Below are 22,389 nucleotides of genomic sequence, written 5' to 3' on the forward strand. Positions count from 1 at the left end.
TGTTGTGACTCACCGATCATTCAAAGCGCCGCCGCGCAATTACGTGCGTGCTCTACGTGCGGCGCTGTCTGCCAGCCATGCAGCAGCTGCGCCACCTAAGCGGCCAGCCGAGCAGCGGCCGCTAGACTGGGACTCAGTGCTCATTCGAATGCTAACGTGTACACATGTCTTGCTTGTCAACTTACTCTGTGACTTATATGTGTTGTGTCGTTCTGAAATATATGTGTTAAACTTGACGTTATAACAAAATGAAAGTGCAGCATTGGAAATGTAGAACAGATTCTATATAAAATGTTCTGGTTCTTCCAGATATAGATGCAACATCTATTATAATCATATTCAACATTCTTAATTGTACAGACCAGTAAGGATACCCACACACACAGAACTGGAAACAAACAAACAAGCATTAATTTCATACAGTTTTACAAATTTTTGAATTATTTCTTGGTTGAAGCAAGGATTATATAGATTGGTTCTTTTCTGCAGTTTTTTTCCATGTTCTGCATGATTTTTCTGATTAATGTTATTCATCTTAGATAACTGATATAATGTCTAAGGTTTCACATTCTGTATGAAGAAAATGTCATGTTAACTTACACTGATACCACTAACAAATTTGTGTTAAATGCCTTTGCATGGCATGTATTTGTTAAAGGCTAATTGCTGTAATGAATTCAAAAAATTCCTCACCTTTTTTCCATCCTTGCGATCCTTTTCATTTTTAAGGAGCAGTGCACCTCGATTAGTGAAAAGTCGAGTAGGGTCACTTAACTGTTTCTCAAGATCCTGCACATGATGCCACAGGTCAAAATACTTCTTTGCTGAACTGAATACCAACCTGTAAAATAGTTGGAAAACCATTCTAAATAATGTAACCAGAAATGCATTAGACACAATAATTTATGATGAATTCACAGAAACTTCATCATGCTACCCATAACTAACCATTGTTATGTAGTTGTATTAGCAATGTTATCAGAATATTATTTTAGAGATTTTTTCCACAGTAGTATCTGTATTTCTCAAATCTCTGTCATAGTGTGTTAAGAGCCTCTTTAACACAGTGACCATTATAGACAAAGGAAGGTCTAAGCCATACAGTAGATTGATAATTGAAGGCACAACTGCCCTAACTCCAACAAAAGTTAACTCATTTTAATATTATATATTTAATAAATATTACGACTGAATATGATAAGGGAGATATGACACTACAAGAAGAATTTTTATTAGGATACTGAAAGAACTAAGCTGGAGAGGAAAAAAAAGTCTGGAGTAAATTACATTTGCTCAGAATTACTGAGATCCCTGGGAGAGCCAGCCATGAATATAAGGCAGGCAAAATATCTTTAAGAAGACTGTAATAATTCAAAGTCCAAAGAAGGTAGTTGCTCACATGTGAATACTACCATTCAGTTTAATAAGCAATGGTTGCAAAATACTGGCAAATTATTTATTTATCGAAAAACTGGTACAATGGAAAAATTTAAGAACATATAAACCAATAATGACTCCATGACTTATCTTAGGAGATATGTTTAAGAACAGCGAACCTGCGTTTATAGCATCTGTATATTTAGAGAAAGGGGTAAAACAAAGAGAGGGGAAGGTTATCTACAGTTTGTAGGGAAACCAAACTGCTATCTTTAAGAGTCAAAGGACAAAAAGGGAGACAGCAGTTGATAAGAGAGTGAAACAGGATGGTAGTCTACTGCGTTAATGCAACATAAAATGAAGAGTCATACAGTTGAATACATGATGCACCTATAGTTCAGCTTCTATCGGACTAATGAACGATATAAACAAAGCACTATCTGGTCTGCTCCCCATAAGGCCCTGAAGGACATTAAAAGAATGGACACAGTGGGCTGCCAGGTAGGATTTATGGGAGGAACAACAAAGTTTTCTATCGAGCATTAATCCAAAGAATTTTGTGCTTTCAGTGATTATAAAGGCAGTAGGACCAAGACGTAAGGATGGAGGGAGAAGTTACTTTTGACACCAAAAATTCATACAGGCATTTTTTCCGTTGGAAAAGTGGAAGCCTTTGTCTATAATCCACAAGTAGACATAGTCAAGACTGTGCTGAAGTCAGTGGTACAGTAAACAGAGCAGCAAAAGATCACAAAAACATCAACAAAATGAAAGCCTAAGACAATCAGCGAGAGACAAACTAAGTTTAAGTTGAGTATGAAGCCCAGAGGCATGCCACTCTCCAGAGTATAAGGGTCTGATAAAGTCAAACATATGTATACATAAAAAAATCCCATTTTTAAATATTCTTTAATAAAGTGAGGCAAACTGCATCAGAAGCCCCATCTGTGCATTGTATGGAGGATTCCCTGTCTACAGCAAAGTTTTACAAGCCTTTTCAAAATCAAAAAATCAAGCTAAGGTCTAGCATTTCCGCAGAACGCTGCCCATGATGTAAGTCCACAAGGTGACAAGATGGAAGACTGCAGAGCGATCCCTATGAAATCGACATTGAAAGCTTAGTCTGGTACTGAGGTGCAAGAACATGATGATCAAAGGGCATACTCTAGTTCCTTCATAATAAGAACAGTATAAGGCCCAAAGTGTTGGGGATTTTGCCAAGATCCACAATGATATTGTTTGCAACAGTTAGACTGGGTACTGGAAGCTGGACCTTTTAGCTAGCAACGCGACAAAGTTTAACACAGTCAGTTGGTCAAGGGGACAAGAAATCCAAGAGGCTTCTTTGCTATCTCTGATAATTCAGTGGCTATTTGCATGCATCTGTTTATATTGTGCACAGTCTTCCATCATCATAGTGCCGTGTTCAAAGATATGGAGAACACATCTTTGTTTGCGAACCACGTATCAACATTCCTCAGTCCACCATGGGATTAGGGTTCATTGCAGAAGAGAAGAGACCTAGGGTAAGGGAAGTTCAGAGGCTGAGATGGCAATATTCATAAGGTACTTTACCTGATTTCCAGTGCTGTAGAATTGTGTGTCTAAGGTCATTAATGACGAGCTGAGCTTCCAGTTAGTTTTGGAAAGCTGCCAAGTTGTCTTAAGCATGGATTTTACATGGTTCAACAAGTGATTTATGCATGGAAACTAGTCGCCCGAGTGTATGTCTGGGATGATGGACAATTCTAGAAGGTGTGCAAATTTTGCTCTGCAGAAGGAGTGATCCAGATGGGACAATGAATGTAAAGAATCTGAATAAAATGTGGGTTAACCTGTTTGAGGTTAACACTATTAAGCTGGCCCAGAATATCTGCCAGGAGCTTGCCTCTCATGCAGCATCTAGGAGAGCCCCGAACAATATAGTGGATACTATCTTCACCAAACAGAAAAAAAGATGTTGGGAGATGGGCAATACGTTGCAGTATGTCAGCACAGGGAAGAACAAATGGTGGAGATACGCAATTATCATAAAGAGAAAAAAAAAGATAATTCTAGGAACGTAAATACAAAGAGCAACAATTTGTAACTGGTTGTTCAACAGAATGGTTTGACTATGAATGAGCGTCATTGCACACTCATGATCTGGAGTTCCCAAATCAGGAGCAAGGTCATAACGTACTAGGGTGAAGTGTGAGAGGTCAAAGCTGTCTTGAGGTCATATCTTCGTTTCTTGCATGCCTATAAGCTGGGGATTGTGAAAATAGTAACATATGCGGTTCTGCCCAACACAGTTAGATGCCACATACATTCCATACATATATATATATAAGGTTAAGAGATCGCAGCCATGTTAGTGAGAGTCACCTCAGCAACTTTGGAGGGCCTGGCTTCAATTTGTGTTGGATTACACTATTTTTTATTCATTCAATCATAGAACTTTCCTCACAGGGTAAACCAGCTCTCTCTTAGAGAATCAATTAACAATTTCCTCTGGTGAAGTGGAGGTTCGCTGAGCAATGCTTTTGTACAGTGTTGCTGTTGAGGATGGTCTCCAAGTTGGAAGAATATTTTTCTTTATTTGTCTTCACAATTCCTGTAAATTTGTCTGATGATGATCTGGCCTTTTGCTTCCCAAAGGTAAGCAGAAAATCTTCTGGGGAGTATCCCCTCCAAAATTTCATTTCTTTTGTATCAATCATAAGAGATTTTCCATGTGTGGGTGAAAGTTTTATAGTATGTTGTGCAGGAAATAGCAGTGGCACAGAGGGATGCTACTTTAGTGCTTGGAGATTTTACAATTGTGGCACTAAGCTGGAGGTTGCAGATACATGTGGCCATATCCTTTTTTGGTTGTGGTGTTGCCACAATAAAGCTGTAACTGCAATGTGATTGTATAGAAGGCTTTAGAATGGCAAATATTTTCAGAAAAACAGTAAGTGTGACTTTTCCATCATCCAGATCTGTGTAGCCCACTCATAAAGGTACACAGGCCATTCACAAGGCAAAACATCATGGTTTCTAGTGTAGTTAGTTAGTTACTTGCTCCACGGATCATTTGCGTGATAGATCCTAATGATATGAAATAGGTCATTTTAGATTCAAACTGCAAATTAATTTGTACATATGGTTACATACTGAATATTTCTAAGTTTTTTTATAGTACAAAAAGAAAAAAAAGATATACAGATACGAATTAATTATTCCTACTTATCACCTTGTACACATTACAGTAAAACACATTCTTCTATGGAACAGAAGGAGTTGTCAAGGAGAAACTTTCTGTTTGTTTTCCAATTTTACTATACTGTCTGATAGACATTTTATATCAGTGAGTAAGTGATCAAAAATTTTTGCTGAAGCAATGCGCAACCCTTTTTGTGCTAGAGACAACCTTATCTACAGTAATGAATGTCATTTTCCCTTCTGGTATTGTAACTGTGTAAATGATAGTTTCTTTTGAACTGTAGTGGATTGTTTACACAAACTTCATGAGGAAATAAATATACTGTGAAGTAGTAGTCAGAATGCCCAACTCCTTCAACAGATGTCTACAAGATGACTGTTGGTGAGCTGATATTGCGTAAATTGCATAGTATTTCATCGATGCAACTGCTTGGCCGCACGATCTGAGGCGTCATGCCATGGACTGCGCAGCCCCTCCCGCTGGAGGTTCGAGTCCTCCCTCGGGTGTGTGTGTGTGTGTGTTGTTGTTGTTGTTAGCGTAAGTTAGTTTAAGTAGTGTGTAAGTCTAGAGACCGATGACCCAAGCAGTTTGATCCCTTAGGAATTCACACACATTTGAACAACTGCTCGATATCTTCAGGTGGTGGTAATTGCTCCTGTCACTGCTGCAGTCATACATTGCAGCAGTACTAATGAAATATTGTGCAATTTACACAATATGATCCGGCAGAAAACCCGTGAAGTGTATTTGCAACAGATCTAACAGGAAAGCCTGAAAAGTCACCACATATTATTCTTACAGCACATTTTTGAGCAACAAAGACTTATTTCTTAAAGATGATTAACATTGTCATATATGACATTATTGATTGAGAATATACAAAATATGTCAACTTACGGATTTGTCTCTCCCCAAGATTTGCAATGATTCTAAGTGTAAATGTGGTTGAACTAAGTGTGCTTTTTCCAATTTAAATCCTCATCAATAAGGACTCCTATCAATTTTGAAGTTTCCACCCTATTTACTAGTTCCTCACCACGTGTTACACTTATCATTGGTGTAGTACCCTAGACGTGCAGAACTGAATATGTTGTGTGTTTTTAAAATTGAGGATGAGACCGTTCACAGAAAACAGTCAATGACACTTTTAAGAACTCTGTTTACCATTCTTTTTGTTTCTGTATGTATGTTCAGACTGATTACAATACTAGTGTCATCTGCAAAAAGAACTAATTCTCTTTGTTACGTATTAGATGGAAGATCATTTACTTATATGAGGAACAACAGTGGATCTAAAATTGTGCCTTGGGGAACCCCATATGTGATTTCTCCCCAGTAGGAATTGTGAGTCCAGACTATAATGGTTGAATTACTAAGTAAATGAAATTGGGGAGGGGGAGAAAATAGCATGTTGTCACAGATGGAGAGTTACCTGCAGACACTGAAGTGTATCTGGTGTACCTTAAGCAACTGTAATAGGGCCACTGCTGCACTTGCTTTACATTAATGACTTATTGGATCATATTAGTTGCGATCTTTGATTTTTCACACTTAAAGCAGTTAAGTATAAAACAATTTATCCAGTAAATATTGTAGTAATATGCTGCTTGTTCTGGAAAACATATCAGCCTGGTGCAAAACTGACAACTAGCTCTTATTGTAAAGAAATGTAAGAGTCAGTTATTCTATTTAAACATATGCGTGTTACTGTGTGAAGAGATATGTGAATGTTCACATGGGCTCAGTTGTAGGTAAAGCAACTGGTAGGATTTGACCCATGGGTAAAATACCTGGTAACTGCAGTTTGTTTACAAGAGAGACCACATACAAATCACATGAACACTGCTCAAATATATGGAACCCGTATCAAGGTGAATTGTCATGTGCTATCAAGTGTATACAGAGAAGCGCACTGTGAACAATCAAAGGCTGGGTTAATGGTTGAGAAACTACAGAAATGTTGAAAAATCTTAACTAGCAGAAACCTGAAGAAAGCCAATATTAATCACACAACAACTCACTTAGACAATTTTAACAATCAGCTTTCAGGGCAGAAACTGCGAATATTCTTCAGTATCTATCATTTCATTCTCACAGAGGTTGATTATAAAATTACAAAATAGTAGTTTTAACAGGTGTACAAGCAGTCATTCTTCCCATGAAAAGAGAAAAAAATCTTAATACATATGCCAAACAAATCTTAGAGATTTATAGAGTACTGATACAGAATTAAAATAGCATTTGAATCTATTGTATTCGGATTTCTTTCTTTCTCTTTTTAATTCAGTCACCGAGAGAAATATGGGAAATGAAAAAAAGACAGGGATGATCTACAATAACTGAAGAGAAAAAAAGGGCCATTCTTAAAGTATGAATTAAGATGAGGAAACTTATCTGAAGTAAAATAGATCAACAACCTGTATTAAAATTCCAGAAAACTTCTAATAATGATCCATCAGAAATCAATAAGTCAAAGAGAACCCCAAAATTTGAAAGAAATATTAAGGTGCACTACTTATATAATTAAAAATTTTAATTCCATCTTCATGTACCCAAGTGCATATTCTCACATAAATAAAATAGTATGTACAACTCAACTGCCTCAAGCACCTTTAAAGCGCAGAATGAATATGTCACACTACAGTGGAGACTGACAGTCATGTCGAAGCTCTGAGTCTGTTGATAAGACACGCTTTATGTCCAATATAAAGCACTGTGCTTGAAAGGGTAAGATAACAGTTCAGGTCATCGGCCAGCATAGGAACATAACAAGAGGAAATTTCAATTAGTTCTGGTCATCAACCAGCATAGAAACATAATAAGAAGAAATTTCATTTCATAGCGCACACCGATTCAGAATTAAGTGTCATCTTTGAAAACAAAACTGTAATTTGTATATCCACAATTAAGCCATTGTAGCCCATTGAGTTATACCATACATTAAGCCTTTGTAACTTATAAACAAGTAAAAAACACATACCAGCAAACGAAACGCAAATAGGAGCATAGAGGTCAGATTGCTTATATGGTAAAACTTTGCCGAGAGTTCTATTCAGTGACGTACTGAACAATCCAAAATGAATATAGCACATGATGATTACAATATTGTACATAGATCTGTAATGCACCATAGAGTATTGTCCACAGTGTTGCTTCATATCGGAGCACTGAAACAGATTTACATCTATGTGCTTCGACAATTTGAATTCATCTGCTATGTGCTAAACTATGGCAAGCATATCACTGCATGGTTCAAAACTAACAAACATCTCATAAAGTAATAAGCTTCTGAACACCACTGCTGGTGCACAGAGTGGCAAAATGTAGTTTGTGGATAAGTCCCGCTTAATCCTGTACAACAGCATTGGCCGCATCCTGGTAGGTGCTAAATAGTGAATATAATCTGGCAGTTTACATTGGTGAGTAGTATAGCAGACAAGTGCTAATTGTGATTGTTTGGGGCTCAGTGAAACATGTTAAATGTCTAAACGGAAGAATGTGCCAGACGAAATGTGGGATGTGCTGGAAGAGCATCTTTCATCTACATAATTCAGAGATGATACTGAGGCAGAATACAAATAGCACAGATACTAAAATAGTTGTCAATGTCATTGGTATTGCAGTTTACAGTTCACTGGGGATTTGAGTGGCTGCATTTTGGTTAATTACAGTTTGGCATGGACAATCATGTAAGTAGCCAGCTGTTTAGTTCTGTAATCAATGATAAGTTGGAAAGAATGATTAATGGAAAATCTCATATAAAGATGTGAAACAAATACTAACGGCTTCCCTCTGACAACCATGCCTCCATCCTTGCTACCCTCCCTATTTTCCTTTCCCTGTTGCTTCATAACCTGGGTTGTGAGTAACTGAATCTCCTTTCCCTTCTTCCCTTTTCCCCCCCTCTCTCCTCCCCGATGAAGGAACATTTGTTCCGAAAGCTAGGAACGTAAATTTTCGGTTCTGTTTTATGTGTATCTATCGGCTGTTCTGAGCTGAGGTAAGTACTGGCCAGCCCCTCTATCTCTTTGTTAGTATAAATTGGAAAGACTTTATCATAAATTTTATTTCATTTTCAACTACGCAGGAAAAGATAGAGTGCTACTTACCATAAAGAAGACACGTTAAGTTTCAGACAGGCACAATTACAAAACACTTGAAAAAAGCTTTTGGCCACAGCCTTCATCAGCAAAATAGAAACACATACCGTTCATATGCACAAGCAAGCACACCTTGTGCACATATTACCACCAACTTAGGCAGCTCGGGGCGGAATGTAAATACCACGTGGAATGCAAGCAGAAATCTCAAGGTGTGAGGAAAGGGAAGGGATAGTAGTGTACGGTTGGGGGTAGAGACGAATGCTGTCTGGTGGAGTCTGCAGAGACTAGACTGCCAATAGGTGGACTGTCAGAAGGTTGAGACTAGACTGCCAATAGGTGGACTGTCAGAAGGTTGTGGGGCAGGGAGGTGGGGAAAAAAGGTGTGAAAAAGGAGAGGAGTGGAGAAAGATGGGTGGGTGCATTGGCAGAGGGCAGCAAATGAAGAGGGTGGGAGGCGAAAAAGGAGAGGAGATGATAGGACAGAGGAGTAGAAACTGTTGGATGGAGGGTGTGGGAACAGTAGGTTACTGTAGATTGAGGCTGGAATAATTACAGGAGCAGAGAATGCGTTGTAAGGATCAACATCCCCATCTACATAAATACTCCGCAAGCCACCGTACAGTGCACGTGGAGGGTACCCCGTACCACCACTAGTCGTTTCATTTCCTTTCCACTTGTGAATATAGCAAGAAGAAAATGAGTGTCTATATGCCTCCACATGAGCCCTAATTTCTAATATCTTATTGTCATGGTCCTTAAGCGCAATGTATGCTGGTGGCAGAAAAATTTTGTGGCAGTCACCTTCAAAAGCTGGTTCTCTATATTTCCTCAATGGTGTTTCTCGAAAAGAAAGTCACCTTCCCTCCAGGGATTCTCATTCGAGTTCCCAGAGCATCTCCGTAACATTTAGGTGTTGTTCGAATCTACCAACAACAATTCTAGCAGCCCACCTCTGAATTGCTTCGATGTCTTCCTTCAATCTGACGTGGTACGGATCCCAAATACACGAGCAGTACTCGAGATAAGGTTGCACCGGTGTCCCATATGCGGTCTCTTTTACAGGAGACCCACTCTTTGCTAAAATTCTCCCAATAAACTGAAGTGAAACATTCGCCTTCCCTACCACAGTCCTCACAAGCTCATTCCATTCCATATTGCTTTGCAACATTTGCGTCCAGATATTGAAATGACATGACTGTGTCCAGCAGGAGACGACTAATATGTATCCGAACAATACAGGTTTGTTCTTCTTACTCATCTGCATTAACTTCATTTTTTCACATTTAGAGCTAGCTGCCATTCATTGAACTTTTACACCTTAGCATACACCACAGCACAGCATCAGCAGCAGACAACTGCAGAATGCTGCCCACCCTGTCCGCCATATCATTTACGTATATAGAGAACAACAGTGGTTCTATCACTCTTCCTTGGGGCACTCCTGACAATACCCTTGTCTCTGATGAACACTCATCATCAAGGACAACATACTGGGCTCTATCACTTAAGAAGTCTTCGAACTCATTCCGTATGCTCGTACCTTCGTTAACAGCCAGCAATGGGGCACTGTGCTTTCCGGGATTCTAGAAATATGGAATCTGCTTTTTGCCCTTCATCCATCGTTTGCAGTATATAATGTGAGAAAAGGGCAACCTGAGTTTTACATGAGCAATGTTTTCTAAAACCGTGCTAATTCGACGATATAAGCTTCTCGACGTCAAGAAAGTTTAATATATTTGACCTGAGAATGTTCGAGGATTCTGCAGTAAACCAAAGTTAGGGATATTGATCTGTAATTATGTGGGTCCCTTCTTATATACTGGAGTTACCTGTGTTTTTCCCAATCACTTGGGACTTTGTACTGGGTGAGAGATTCATGACAGATGCAGACTAGGTATGGAGCCAACACCATAGAGTACCCTTTGTAAAAGTGAACTGGGATTCTATTTGGACCAGGTGAATCATTTTCTTTCAAATCTTCAGTTGCTTCTCTATAGCAGGGATTCTTATTACTATTGTCATCCATAAAGGAGTCTGTCCAATGGTAAAATGATGGTACGTTTGCACAATTCTCTTGTGTGAACAATATTTCTTAAACAAGAGATTTAAAACTTTGGCTTTCAATGTGCTATCTTCAACTGCCACACTACACTGGTCAACGAGCGACTGAATAAAAGCCTTAGACCTGCTTAGCGATTTTACATAGGACCAGAATTTTCTCTGGTTCTCTACCAGATCTTTTGATAAGGTGTGACGGTGGTAGATGTTGTATGCTTTGCTTATAGAGCTTTTCACAGATGCAGGAATCTCTACTAACCTTCACTTGTCATCATTTGTCCATTCTCTTTTGAATTGACAGTGCAACCACCTCTGCTTCCTCAGTATCTTCCGAATTTCGTTATTGAACCGTGGTGGATTTTTTCCATCCTTTATCTACTCATTAGGCACATAATTCTCCAGACCACAATTTACAATCTGCTTAAACTTTGCCCATAATTACTCTAAATCCATCTTACTGGAACTAAGTGATGTCAATTCATTGTCTAAATGAGATGCTAACAACTGCTCATCGGCTATATCTAGAAGAAACACTCTCCTAGCCTTCTTGACTTATTTATTAACTTTTGTAATCATAGTTGCTGCAATGACATCATGATCGCTAATCCCTGGTTCTATAATGACAATGTCAATAAGGTCCGGTCTTTTTAGCCACAAGGTCTAAGATATTTCCATTGCATGTGGGCTGCCAAGCTAGCTGCTCAAGACAGTTTTCAGAAAACATGTTCAAAAGTATTTCACATGAATCCAAAGGCATTCCAGTCTACATTCAGTAGGTGAATGTCACCTCAAACTAGCAACGCACAATCTGGGTATTTAAGCGCTACTAACTCCCATCGGCACTGTTCAGGAAAAGCTGGTGGTGGAGGGAATGATCCAAATAGGTTGAGTAGTGAAGCAGACAATAAAATTTTATGTTCAGCTGCATGTTGTGCCACAGGGTGCTCTACTTTGCAATCGGCCACAGTTTGGCGGTGGCCCTTCATCCTGTTGGACACCTGATTGGTAGTCATACCAATGTAAAAAGTTGTGCAATTATTGCAACAGACCTGCTAAATGACATGGCTGATTTCACTGGTGGCCAAACCCCTGATGGGGTAGAACAAACCTGTGACAGGACTGGAATCAGAAGTACTGGTTGGGTGGATTGGGCACATTTTGCACCTGGGTCTTCCTTACGGCGGAGAAAGTAGGGTCGGCAGCGGGCAGCAAGAAGGGGGGGGGGGGGGAGCTGGAAAGAAGAGGGGTGAAAGACTGAGGTTGTGTGTGTGTATGCTGTCTGTTTCAGAAGAATGCCTTCTGACCGAAATCTTACATGTTTAGTAATCTTTTTGTTGTGCCTGCCTGTGACTCATCTCCACTATGTAATGAGAAGCAATCTATCCTTTTCATCATACTGTCATTATTCCATCCTAGATTTTCCACAACTCAAAATGGTAACGTGACAAAAATACACATATGGAAAACTGTAAAGTAAATAGAGCAAAGCACCGCACTTCATGTACGTGGCTGCCTTTTCATGGTGCTACATTTGGTCAGGCAGGAAATATCTGACTTGAAAGCAATAGGATTCATTCATATGAGACAGACATGGGATGCATGATTGGAACCAGGAGAATCACAGTATGGTCAGTATATCACATAGGTCATGTAGGCCATTATTTTGGAGAATGACATTATCATTTTGGAGTACCACTCTTTCCATCATGCAGAAGGTATTCAATGACTGGGTGTAGGACACGGTTGAAAATTTTCAAGGCCTGATTGACATTTTGTAATAAAGGGAGTGTCAGATGAAAATGTACTGATGCATTCAGAAGAGGTTAATTATTATCTTTGTGAAAGTATGAATACAGACCAGAGCTAGAAATTTTATGTTAAGTCAAAGAAGAAAATTAGCAAAAAAGGGACCAAAAATGAAACAAAGTAAAAAGGGACCAAAAATGAAACAAAGTAATAACATAATTTTAGAAATAAGTGACTGGATTCAGATTTATTATAAAGCAGAGACAGCAAAGTAGAAGACATAAAATCTAAAAAAGGTTGGTGAGACACTAAATTTGAAGATGTTCATTTGAGAAATTTCATGTGCGATTGTACTCAATAATGCATTATTGTAAAGCTAAAATTGGCAACGTAATATACAAGTATGTTGTGATGGTCCTATCAACAGGAGAAAGTAAATACATCAAAGATTAAAAAAATAGTTAGGGTAACATACAGACAAAAACCACTATAGAAATAAGTGTTGTGGCAAAGAGAGTAAAAAGCTTGCAGCCTAGCAATTAATTGCATGTTTGGTCATGTTTAATCATGACTGAGTATCCAACATACAGTTTGTACATCTTTAAAAACACTCCACTGCCTTTCTTTCTGCAACTTCCACACTGCACACTCCACTTCAATGAAAATCTGGCCCATCATAAAAACCACTTATTTTGAAAAATAATGATTACTTTTTTTACAGTCAATATGTCTCTTATTACACTTTATCTCTGAGCAGACTAATATGAACTACTATTAATTACATCTGCATTAAGTCAGAATCTCTTCCAAAGCATTTACAATAAAAATTGCTATCTCTGGCAGCCACACTTACATTCCGTGATTCCATTTGCATTTAAAATTCATAACACAATATTATCAGTAATCATTCAAATGACCTGAATGGAAGACCTGTTCCACACCGCTCTCCCTCCCCAATCATCTCCTATTGTGTTCCAATCAAAGGTGCTTCCTATCTGATCAGCTGTAAGGCTACAGTACAAACCATCAATATTATATACCAGCTGTACTGAAATTATTGTGCAGCATTATGTGTGGGCATGACAACAGACCAATTGTCTGCCTGTATTGCACAAACTGCAAATTTACCTACCCAATTGCTGAACATGCGACTGACTATAGCACTAGGGATGTCAACAACTACTTCAATACCTGTGCCGTTTATATCTTGCCTCCAGACTGAGCAGATTGGGAGTATTCTTATAATGTATCCTCCATTCCAACAACCACCTGGTCTGAACAGATTATATTTTTAATTGGGTATAAATTTTTAAAATTCAGTGTTTGATGGAAAGGTGACCACTGACATAAAAATAACTGGTGCAAAAGAAGGTAACTGCCATTACAAATTTCACTTCATAAAAAAATTTGGTAATTTGGGCTTTATAATATATCAGAAGTAAACCAATTACTCTATAAGAAAAGTAGATGTAAATTTTACATAGATTTAGAGTTCAGTGACCATTTTTTGATATTCTAGGAAAGTCTAAGAGTAGTGATACCCAAATACATATTTTAGAGTGGACAGGCAAGAGAGGTAGCCTCTGAATGGTTAATAATGACTTCCAAACTGGATAGAGAAGATGTACTTAGGGAAAAAGGATGAACAGAAGGAAGAATGAATTCAATATGCACAGAAGAGGTTTGGAAAATGGGGTGTGGTGAAAAAGACTGTAATAAGATATACAGCAAATATTACAGATAAAAGACCCACAGTTCAAGGAAATAAAGTCTGCAGTGCTTTTGTCAGAGAAATCAAACAAGATTTGCTAAGTTCATTATTCACAGATCAGAAATAAGAAAGGTTTTAAATAATAAAACGCTACATAAAAGTGCACATTACAGAACAAAATTAAGCAGTTGGGCGAAGTACTGACAGAAGAAGGAAAATGATATTAGCACTGGAAAAGAAAAAAGAGAAATTGTAATTGGAATATGAACCTAATTGATCAGTATAGGAAAAAAGTGCAAAAAAACGTAAACATACTCATTGTTTTTATACAATACTTCCAATGTAGCAAGATACTTTCTATGTTTGTCCAGGATTGTTTCAGACACAACAGGTACATTATACTCTGGGAACTCTTCTTTCTGTGTATCTGTATAACAACACAGAGCCCACATTTTCTCCACATCTTCTCGTAAAACTTTTATTTGATGCTCTGTTAATAGGTCTTCTTCTTCTTTCAGGTAATTTTGCATGTAATTCTGGAAAAAACAAATAGGCAAAAAACTCAGAAGAAATCATTTATAAAGCTAAAATGAAAAAGAAGTAAACTAAATACAATAGAGCATGATCAGGGTTTTGTATCCATTCTATAATGAGGACATTAGTGATAAGGCCAAGGTCGAACTGAGGAAGGATAGGGAAGGAAACTGATCATGTCCTTTTGAAGGGTCATCTGATATCTGCCTTAAATGATTTAGGGAAACCACAAAAAACCTAGATTTGGACAGAGATTTCAATCTCTGTCTACCTAAATATGGGTCCAGTGTCTTACTACAGTAGCACTGGACTTGCAGGTAGGGAGTGGGGGCAGAAGATTTCCAATGAAATTCAATACAGATATGGAAGGAATTAACAAACTGAAACTGAAGTCACAAGACTGAGTCATGAGTCACATATGGGGAACTCAGTCAGTAGGAGCATTGTCCTCAAAGAAGACCACAAGTAATAAAACCATTAACCAATAATCATAGGTAATCTTGCGGAGATGATGCAGTTCATACTAGAGTACTACTATTGCCACACTTCTCGCCTTACTTCTGGGTGACTGACTGAAGACAATAGTTACCTCCACTAATAATTTGTTCTGCTTGTGTATGTATGTCACTTATATAATTAGAACTAGGTAGTGTTTCTACACAAAGGGACCTCTGAGACTAGCAAATGCTGGCATCTCAAACTACTGCAACAGCGTTTATCCAGCTATGTCTGCAAGATTTTTCTTACCACATTTGATGACACATAACCTTTGTGTGTGTCACCTCTACTGACCTATCCTTTCTGCCCGCATCTCAAATTATTGTTACAGCATTTATCCAACTATGTTTGCAAGATTTTTCTTGCCACATTTGATGACACGCAATCTTTGTGTGTGTGTGTGTGTGTGTGTGTGTGTGTGTGTGTGTGTGTGCGTGCGTGCGCGCGTGTGCACGCGCGTGTCACCTCTACTCTATTGAACCTATCTTTTCTGCCCCATTAGCACATATAGTTCGGAAGTTAACAGTCAGTTTTCAAGATTAACAACATGCAGTCGGCCTGGGGGCTTTGTTGAGGTTCCTAAAGGAATCTCAGACAATCTACTCCATATTTCACAAACCACTGTGAAGTATATTAAAAAGAGGTACTTCCCACTGTTTTAAAGGCTTTATGTGCACACTCATTAGTTTAATCTGGTCATCATAGACTAGATATTTGGGCAGCATTTTTTCACATAACACTTTGTTTTGAAGCCTGCATCATCTGAGGTTTCAATCAGCAGTACTGTCTTCCATGTCATTAACAACAACATGAACAGCAAGAGTCAACAGACATTTTCCTGAAGTTCATCTAAAGTTGCTTTTACATCTGCCAATTACTCTCCATTCAAGTTGATATGCTGGCCTATTTCACATGAAGTGCACCCAGTAACTGTTGCCCTCATACCAAAGACATTTGTGAAAGTTTGGTGTAAGAAAGCACATACTGCATGAATTTCCAGAATTTTTGATCAAAATGACAAGATAAAGGCCTTTTTGAAATGTGACATTGATAGACAAGGTGGCTTACATCACTTTCAAGAAGAGCTTATGTTATCCAATTTGGAGCAAATGGATTTACTTTTGTGAAAACAGCCCTCAACTGACACCCACAGGACATCCAAACGTATAGGATACGAGAATGATGTAGCTGGTTCACATGGATGAAGAAAAGTTATTTTCACTTCACCAATTTCTTCATTTTTTTTCTAAAATGTATCCAAGCCACCAGTTTTTCTCAACAAAGTGGTGACATAGCCTTCAGTTTGACCAATGATGTATTTACCCTCCTCAGCTAACCTGCACATCATCTGAAAAGTGTTTCACTAATAATTTTGATGTAGTGTTGGGAGTGACTGCAGAAAATTGCTATGATTGTCAATACTTCTTCCAGTCAGCTTCTTAAGAACATTTCCGAAGCAGAGTAATCTTCTTGAGTGGAACAGGCAAAATCTATTTTTGTTATGTTATCTACTGCCCATTCAAATAGATCTTGTGGGGTTCAAGTCTGGTTGTGGTACTGCCTTTGCAAACTTGCTTGAGCTGCCAGTCCTTTACAGAACCCCTACTCCACGGCAAGGCGCCATGTGCTGTGGCTGAAAAGTGCCATTTGTCTTTCATGTTTAAGTCTTCCTCATGAAGGCAAAGTTTTTCTTATTTTTGTATTAAGTGGCAGAACCGCCTGAAAAATAATAAATCTTTTTTGGAAGCTTTTGAAATTTATTTGTTAGATATGAAATTAGCCTCTTTTGGAAGGAGTAAACAGCGACTGCATTGCGCTCTAGGCAAAAAGAAACAATGGCGAAGCATACATGCTCAATTTCGTCTTCCTATTTGTGATATACAACAAAAGGTTATTTGAGTTAATATTTGCTGTAAATGTAACTTATTAGTGGATTTTCATTCACCTCAGTCTTTCTTTCTTTCATTATAGACTTGAGTAATCTGTTATTCGTGAGTGTGCTTGCGTCGTTCATCCAAGTCTCATGTCTCACCAGTGTGTTTACATTTCGTAGCATGCAGTTGCAGCTGTTTATAAAGCTAAGTACTGCCAAAGATGTTTGTGCACTGTATCTGAATATTAAATTTAGTAGTTTTCAATCGTTCATCCTTGTTGTTTGTGCACTGTTATACAGTTATTAAATTTAGTAGTTTTCAATGATGGCTTGTACTGTTTGTCCCGAAACAATGGTTTAATAAACTTTTGGAAACATTCACTCACTGTGTTTTTTAGAGTTGACTGTGTGTTGAAGTGGTTTAGTAAATTTTGTGTGGTACTTTTCAGCTTCTACTGAAATATTTCAGAAAAATTTTCATTCACTGTTCTAACTTCGTTGAGTGTTCCACTGGAACACTGGTCACTTTGAATTTTTGGTTTTAGCTAAGAAATTGTGTGAAGTTTTGGTGGTATTGGTATTAGCTGTGGTTTAGTAGTATTAATAAAAGTTGTTGCTTTCTTAGTAGAGAGAGAATTTCAAGATCCCTACTGTTAGTACTGTAAATAGTTCTACTGGTGTAATTGAACTTAGGTAACAGACATTTAGTTTTTTCAGTAACTGTAAAATTTTACCACGAGTGAAAAGTGTGGGCTTTGTCATAGGTTTGCGAGTAGTGGGTTATGGCATGGGATTTGTTCAAAGTATTTTCATTTGGGGGAAGCCAGTGGGCACTCTAGCGAGATCCTCTCCTGGGAATGCAGAATCTGTAGCAGAAATAAGTTGATAGAGGAGCAGAAGCAGATCTGTGGCCTTCAGGTGCAGTTACAACATGCAAAAGAGGAACTAGATAGGTTGAGGAGCGTTAAGGCTGCTGGGAATGGGACCTGGCAGTTGGCAACAAGGAGCTAGGAGGAGGAGGTATTCAGACAGTTGTACTGTGCATATATGCAATAGATTTGACCAACTGCCAGAGTTGAGTGGAGAGGAGCGTCTTGTAGCTGTAGGTGTAGGAAACATGCAGCAGTCCTCAGCAGATAGGAAGCCTAAGTCAGTTGCAAAGTCTAACAGAAAGAAGAAGGTTCTGCTGCTAGGTAGTTTGCACAGTAGAGATGTGGGCCTACAGTTGCAGGAAGTGTTGGGAGATGAGTACCACATCACCAGCATTGTGAAGCCTACTGCAGGGTTGGCTCAGATGACTGACAACATTGGGGCGTTATGTAGGAATTTTACAAAGGAGACAGCAAAGGACCTGGAAGAGCAATTGAATGGAATGGGCAGAGTCTTGAAACGAGGATATAAGATGAACAACAACAAAAGCAAAACGAGGGTAACGGAATGTAGTAGAATTAAATCAGATGATGCTGAGGGAATTCGATTAGATAATGAGACAGTTAAAGTAGTAAATGATTTTTGCTATTTGGGGAGCAAAATAACTGATGATGGTCGAAGTAAAGAGGATATAAAATGTAGACTGGCTATGGCAAGGAAAGCATTTCTGAAGAAGAGAAATTTGTTAACATCGGGTATAGATTTGAGTATCAGGAAGTCGTTTCTGAAAGTATTTGTATGGAGTGTAGCCCTGTATGGAAGGGAAACATGGACGATAAATAGTTTTGACAAAAAGAGAATAGAAGCTTTCAAAATGTGATGCTACAGAAGAATGTTGAAGATTGGATGGGTAGATCACATAACAAATGAGGAGGTATTGATTAGAATTGGGGAGAAGAGAAATTTGTGGCACAACTTGAGTAGAAGAGGCCATCGGTTGGTAGGACATGTTCTGAGGGAGACCAAGCAACGAATACATGAAGCAGATTCAGAAGGCTGTAGGTTGCAGTAGTTACTTGGAGATAAAGAACTCACACAGGATAGAGTAGCACAGGGAGCTGTATCAAACCAGTCTGTTGACTGAAGACCACAACAACAAGAAGTATGTGTTGAGGTTCGTGTTTTGTAGTGTTGCCAACACAACCTTTCCGCAACTTTGTCTTTGACCAACAATTTTTTTAAATTTTTTACTAAATTATTGTATGCGTGTAATTCTGTTTAATTATGTTTCTGTGTATTCTACATCTATCTACATCTACATGGTTACTCTGCAATTCACACTTGAGTGTCTGGCAGAGGGTGCATTGAACCATTTTCATACATCTCTAACATTCCACTCTTGAATGGCGCGGAAAAAGGAACACCTAAATCTTTCCGTTCGACCTTCGATTTCTCTTATTTTATTATGATGATCATTTCCCTACGTAGGTGGGAATATTTTCGCATTTGGAAGAGAAAGTTGGTGATTTAAATTTCGTAAATAGATCTCGTCACAAAGAAAACCGCCTTTGTTTCAGTGACTGCCACCCCAAGCCGGCCGCGGTGGTCTAGCGGTTCTAGGCGCTCATTCAGGCACCGCGCGACTGCTACGGTCGCAGGTTCGAATCCTGCCTCGGGCATGGATGTGTGTGATGTCCTTAGGTTAGTTAGGTTTAAGTAGTTCTAAGTTCTAGGAGAGTGATGACCTCAGATATTAAGTCCCATAGTGCTCAGAGCCATTTGAACCATTTTTTTGCCACCCCAAACTCACGTATCATATCAGTGACACTCTCACCCCTATTGCGCGATAACATGAAACGAGCTGCCCTTCTTTGCACTTTTTCGATGTCCTCCATCAATCCTGCCTGGTAAGGATCCCACACCGCGCAGCAATATTTATGTACTGTGTAAGAGTAGGAAATGAGTACTGATAGAGCGAATTTTTTTTAAGGGAGGGAGAAACCGTACTGAGTGGACATAAGTGTATAGTAGTGTGATGGAGTGTGAGTTAGAGAAGGTGCAGAGTGAGAAGTGTAATAGAATCGTGAGTGGGAGGGGGTGAAGGGTGGAAAAGCCTCTTTTCTTTTTCATGTAATTTCATCATTATTTTGTACAGGGTCTTCACCCCGTGCCAGTTTCCCAACCCCACCCCCTCCCCCCAATCACAGTTTCATTCCACTTCTCGCTCCTCACCTTCTCCTCTAACTCACACTCCATCACACTGCTATACACTTATGTCCACTCATCACGGTTTCACCCTCCACTTTAAAAAAATCCCTCTATCGCTACTACTTCCCTACTCTTACACAGTACATAAACACACAGAAATACAGAGGGGTCCAAAAAAAATGTATCCACTGTTTAAAAGTCCATAGCTTGCAAACTAATTGAAGGAGTATTCTCATTTTTGGTGAGAGTATAGCTTAAAGTCCAACTTAAGGATATCACTGTACGTGTTTGAAATGGTCACCATCAACATCCACACACAAACGGTGCTGCCGAATTACTGAGTGCGACGTGTTCAGTTGGATATTTGCACAAGAATGTACGACGGATTCTCGAAGTTCGTCCAATGTGTGTGGCCGTTGTCGATAAATGACATCCTTGAGTGTTCCCCACAGGCAAAATTCCAGAGGAGTTAGGTCTGGGGAACGTGGTGGATACTCCACAGCACCTCTATGGCCTGTCCATCTTCCTGATAGATTTTTGTCGAGATACGCCCTAACACGAGTTTTGTAGTGGGCTGGGGCACCATCTTGTTGAAAGTAAACTCTTCCATCTCCATACAAGTCTCGGATGGCAGGTAAAATGGATGTCTGAAGCTCCTGAAGGTACACCTCACTGGTAACTGTGCCGTCAAAGACGAATGGCCCAATCAAGACCCGGTAAGACAACCCACACCACACATTTACTCCTGGCAAATTCACGGCTTTGTCTACATGGATGTTCGGATTTCCGGCGGCACAGTAGATGCAGTTGAGGCGAATTACTGTGCCACTGAGTTTGAACTGTACCTCATCAGACCACACAATCATCTCTGCAAACTCTTCATCGTTGCGCACCATGTTAGTAAACCACTCGCAGTACTCAATTCTACGATCTGGGTCGTCCTCGTCCATTATGTGAAGAAATCGTGGGATGTAGCACTTCCACTTTGCTGTCTTCAAAATTCGCCGAACACTTGAGCGACTCACTCCAGTTTCACGGGCACACTGTCTCACAGACTTCTGTGGTGAGCAAGTGAATTGTTGTAACACACAACAGGAGTTAGCTGGACTTGTGACTGTTACAGGTCGTCCAGATCGTTGTTTGTGTACATCTTTAACACAGCCTTCGGCTTCAAATTTGTCTTGAATGCGACAAATCGTTAAACGTGTCGGTGGCTCTGTTCGATACTCATTTCGCCATTGCCGTTGAACCTCATTAATCTTTTTGTACTTAAAATACCACTTCAAAACTGACTTCCTTTCATCCTTGCGCCAGCCATGTTTACTCGAGTAACCAGGTGCAGCTAAGAAGAAAACACTGACTATCTGATGACTGTCATCTGACAAAACAAAGCATCGCAATACAACATTTGTGTGGCGATTGCCGGAACTACAAACTATTACACTACCAAAGATGAGACAACTCCGTCAATTAGATTACCAGTTATTGACTTTTAAACAGTGGATACATTTTTTTGGACCCCTCTGTATAATTAAATAGAATTAGACACACAAAATAATCTAATAAAAAAATTTAAAAAAAAAGTTGTAGGTCAAAGACAAAGTAGTGAAAAGGTTATGTTGGCAATACTACAAAAAACAAACCACAACACATAGTTAGAAGTACCCAAAACAAACAGAATACAGTGGTGTGCATAGAAGTTGTTGTTCGCCCACTGCTTGAATACTGCTCAGCAGTGTGGGATCCGTACCAGATAGGGTTGATAGAAGAGATAGAGAAGATCCAACAGAGAGCAGCGCGCTTCGTTACAGGATCATTTAGTAATCGCAAAAGCACTACGGAGATGATAGATAAACTCCAGTGGAAGACTCTGCAGGAGAGACGCTCAGTAGCTCGGTACGGGCTTTTGTTAAAGTTTCGAGAACATACCTTCACCGAAGAGTCAAGCAGTATATTGCTCCCTCCTATGTATATCTCGCAAAGAGACCATGAGGATAAAATCAGAGAGATTAGAGCCCACACAGAAGCATAGCGACAATCCCTTCTTTCCAAGAACAATACGAGACTGGAATAGAAGGGAGAACCGATAGAGGTACTCAGGGTACCCTCCGCCACACGCCGTCGGGTGGTTTGCGGAGTATGGATGTAGATGTAGATGTAGATGTAGTGTTGAGAATGGCTGTCATGTGGGGTCTGAGTGGGATACGGTCAAAGGGGCGGGGGG

At 39.2% G+C, this 22,389-nt stretch overlaps 1 protein-coding gene across 1 annotated transcript in view; it reads right to left on the reverse strand.

Annotated features, from left to right (window-relative positions):
* Positions 1 to 22,389, reverse strand: part of LOC126234495 (uncharacterized) — a 120,679-nt gene that overhangs the window by 73,971 nt on the left and 24,319 nt on the right. Inside the window, exons 3-4 of the mRNA XM_049943191.1 lie at positions 14,498 to 14,718; positions 694 to 841 (exon numbers count right to left, since the gene is read on the reverse strand). Of these exons, the coding sequence (XP_049799148.1) occupies positions 694 to 841; positions 14,498 to 14,718 (369 nt within the window). The remainder of the gene's footprint in view (positions 1 to 693; positions 842 to 14,497; positions 14,719 to 22,389) is intronic.

The sequence above is a fragment of the Schistocerca nitens genome, chromosome 1 (assembly GCF_023898315.1).
Source record: "Schistocerca nitens isolate TAMUIC-IGC-003100 chromosome 1, iqSchNite1.1, whole genome shotgun sequence".
NCBI classification, from domain to species: Eukaryota; Metazoa; Arthropoda; class Insecta; order Orthoptera; family Acrididae; genus Schistocerca; species Schistocerca nitens.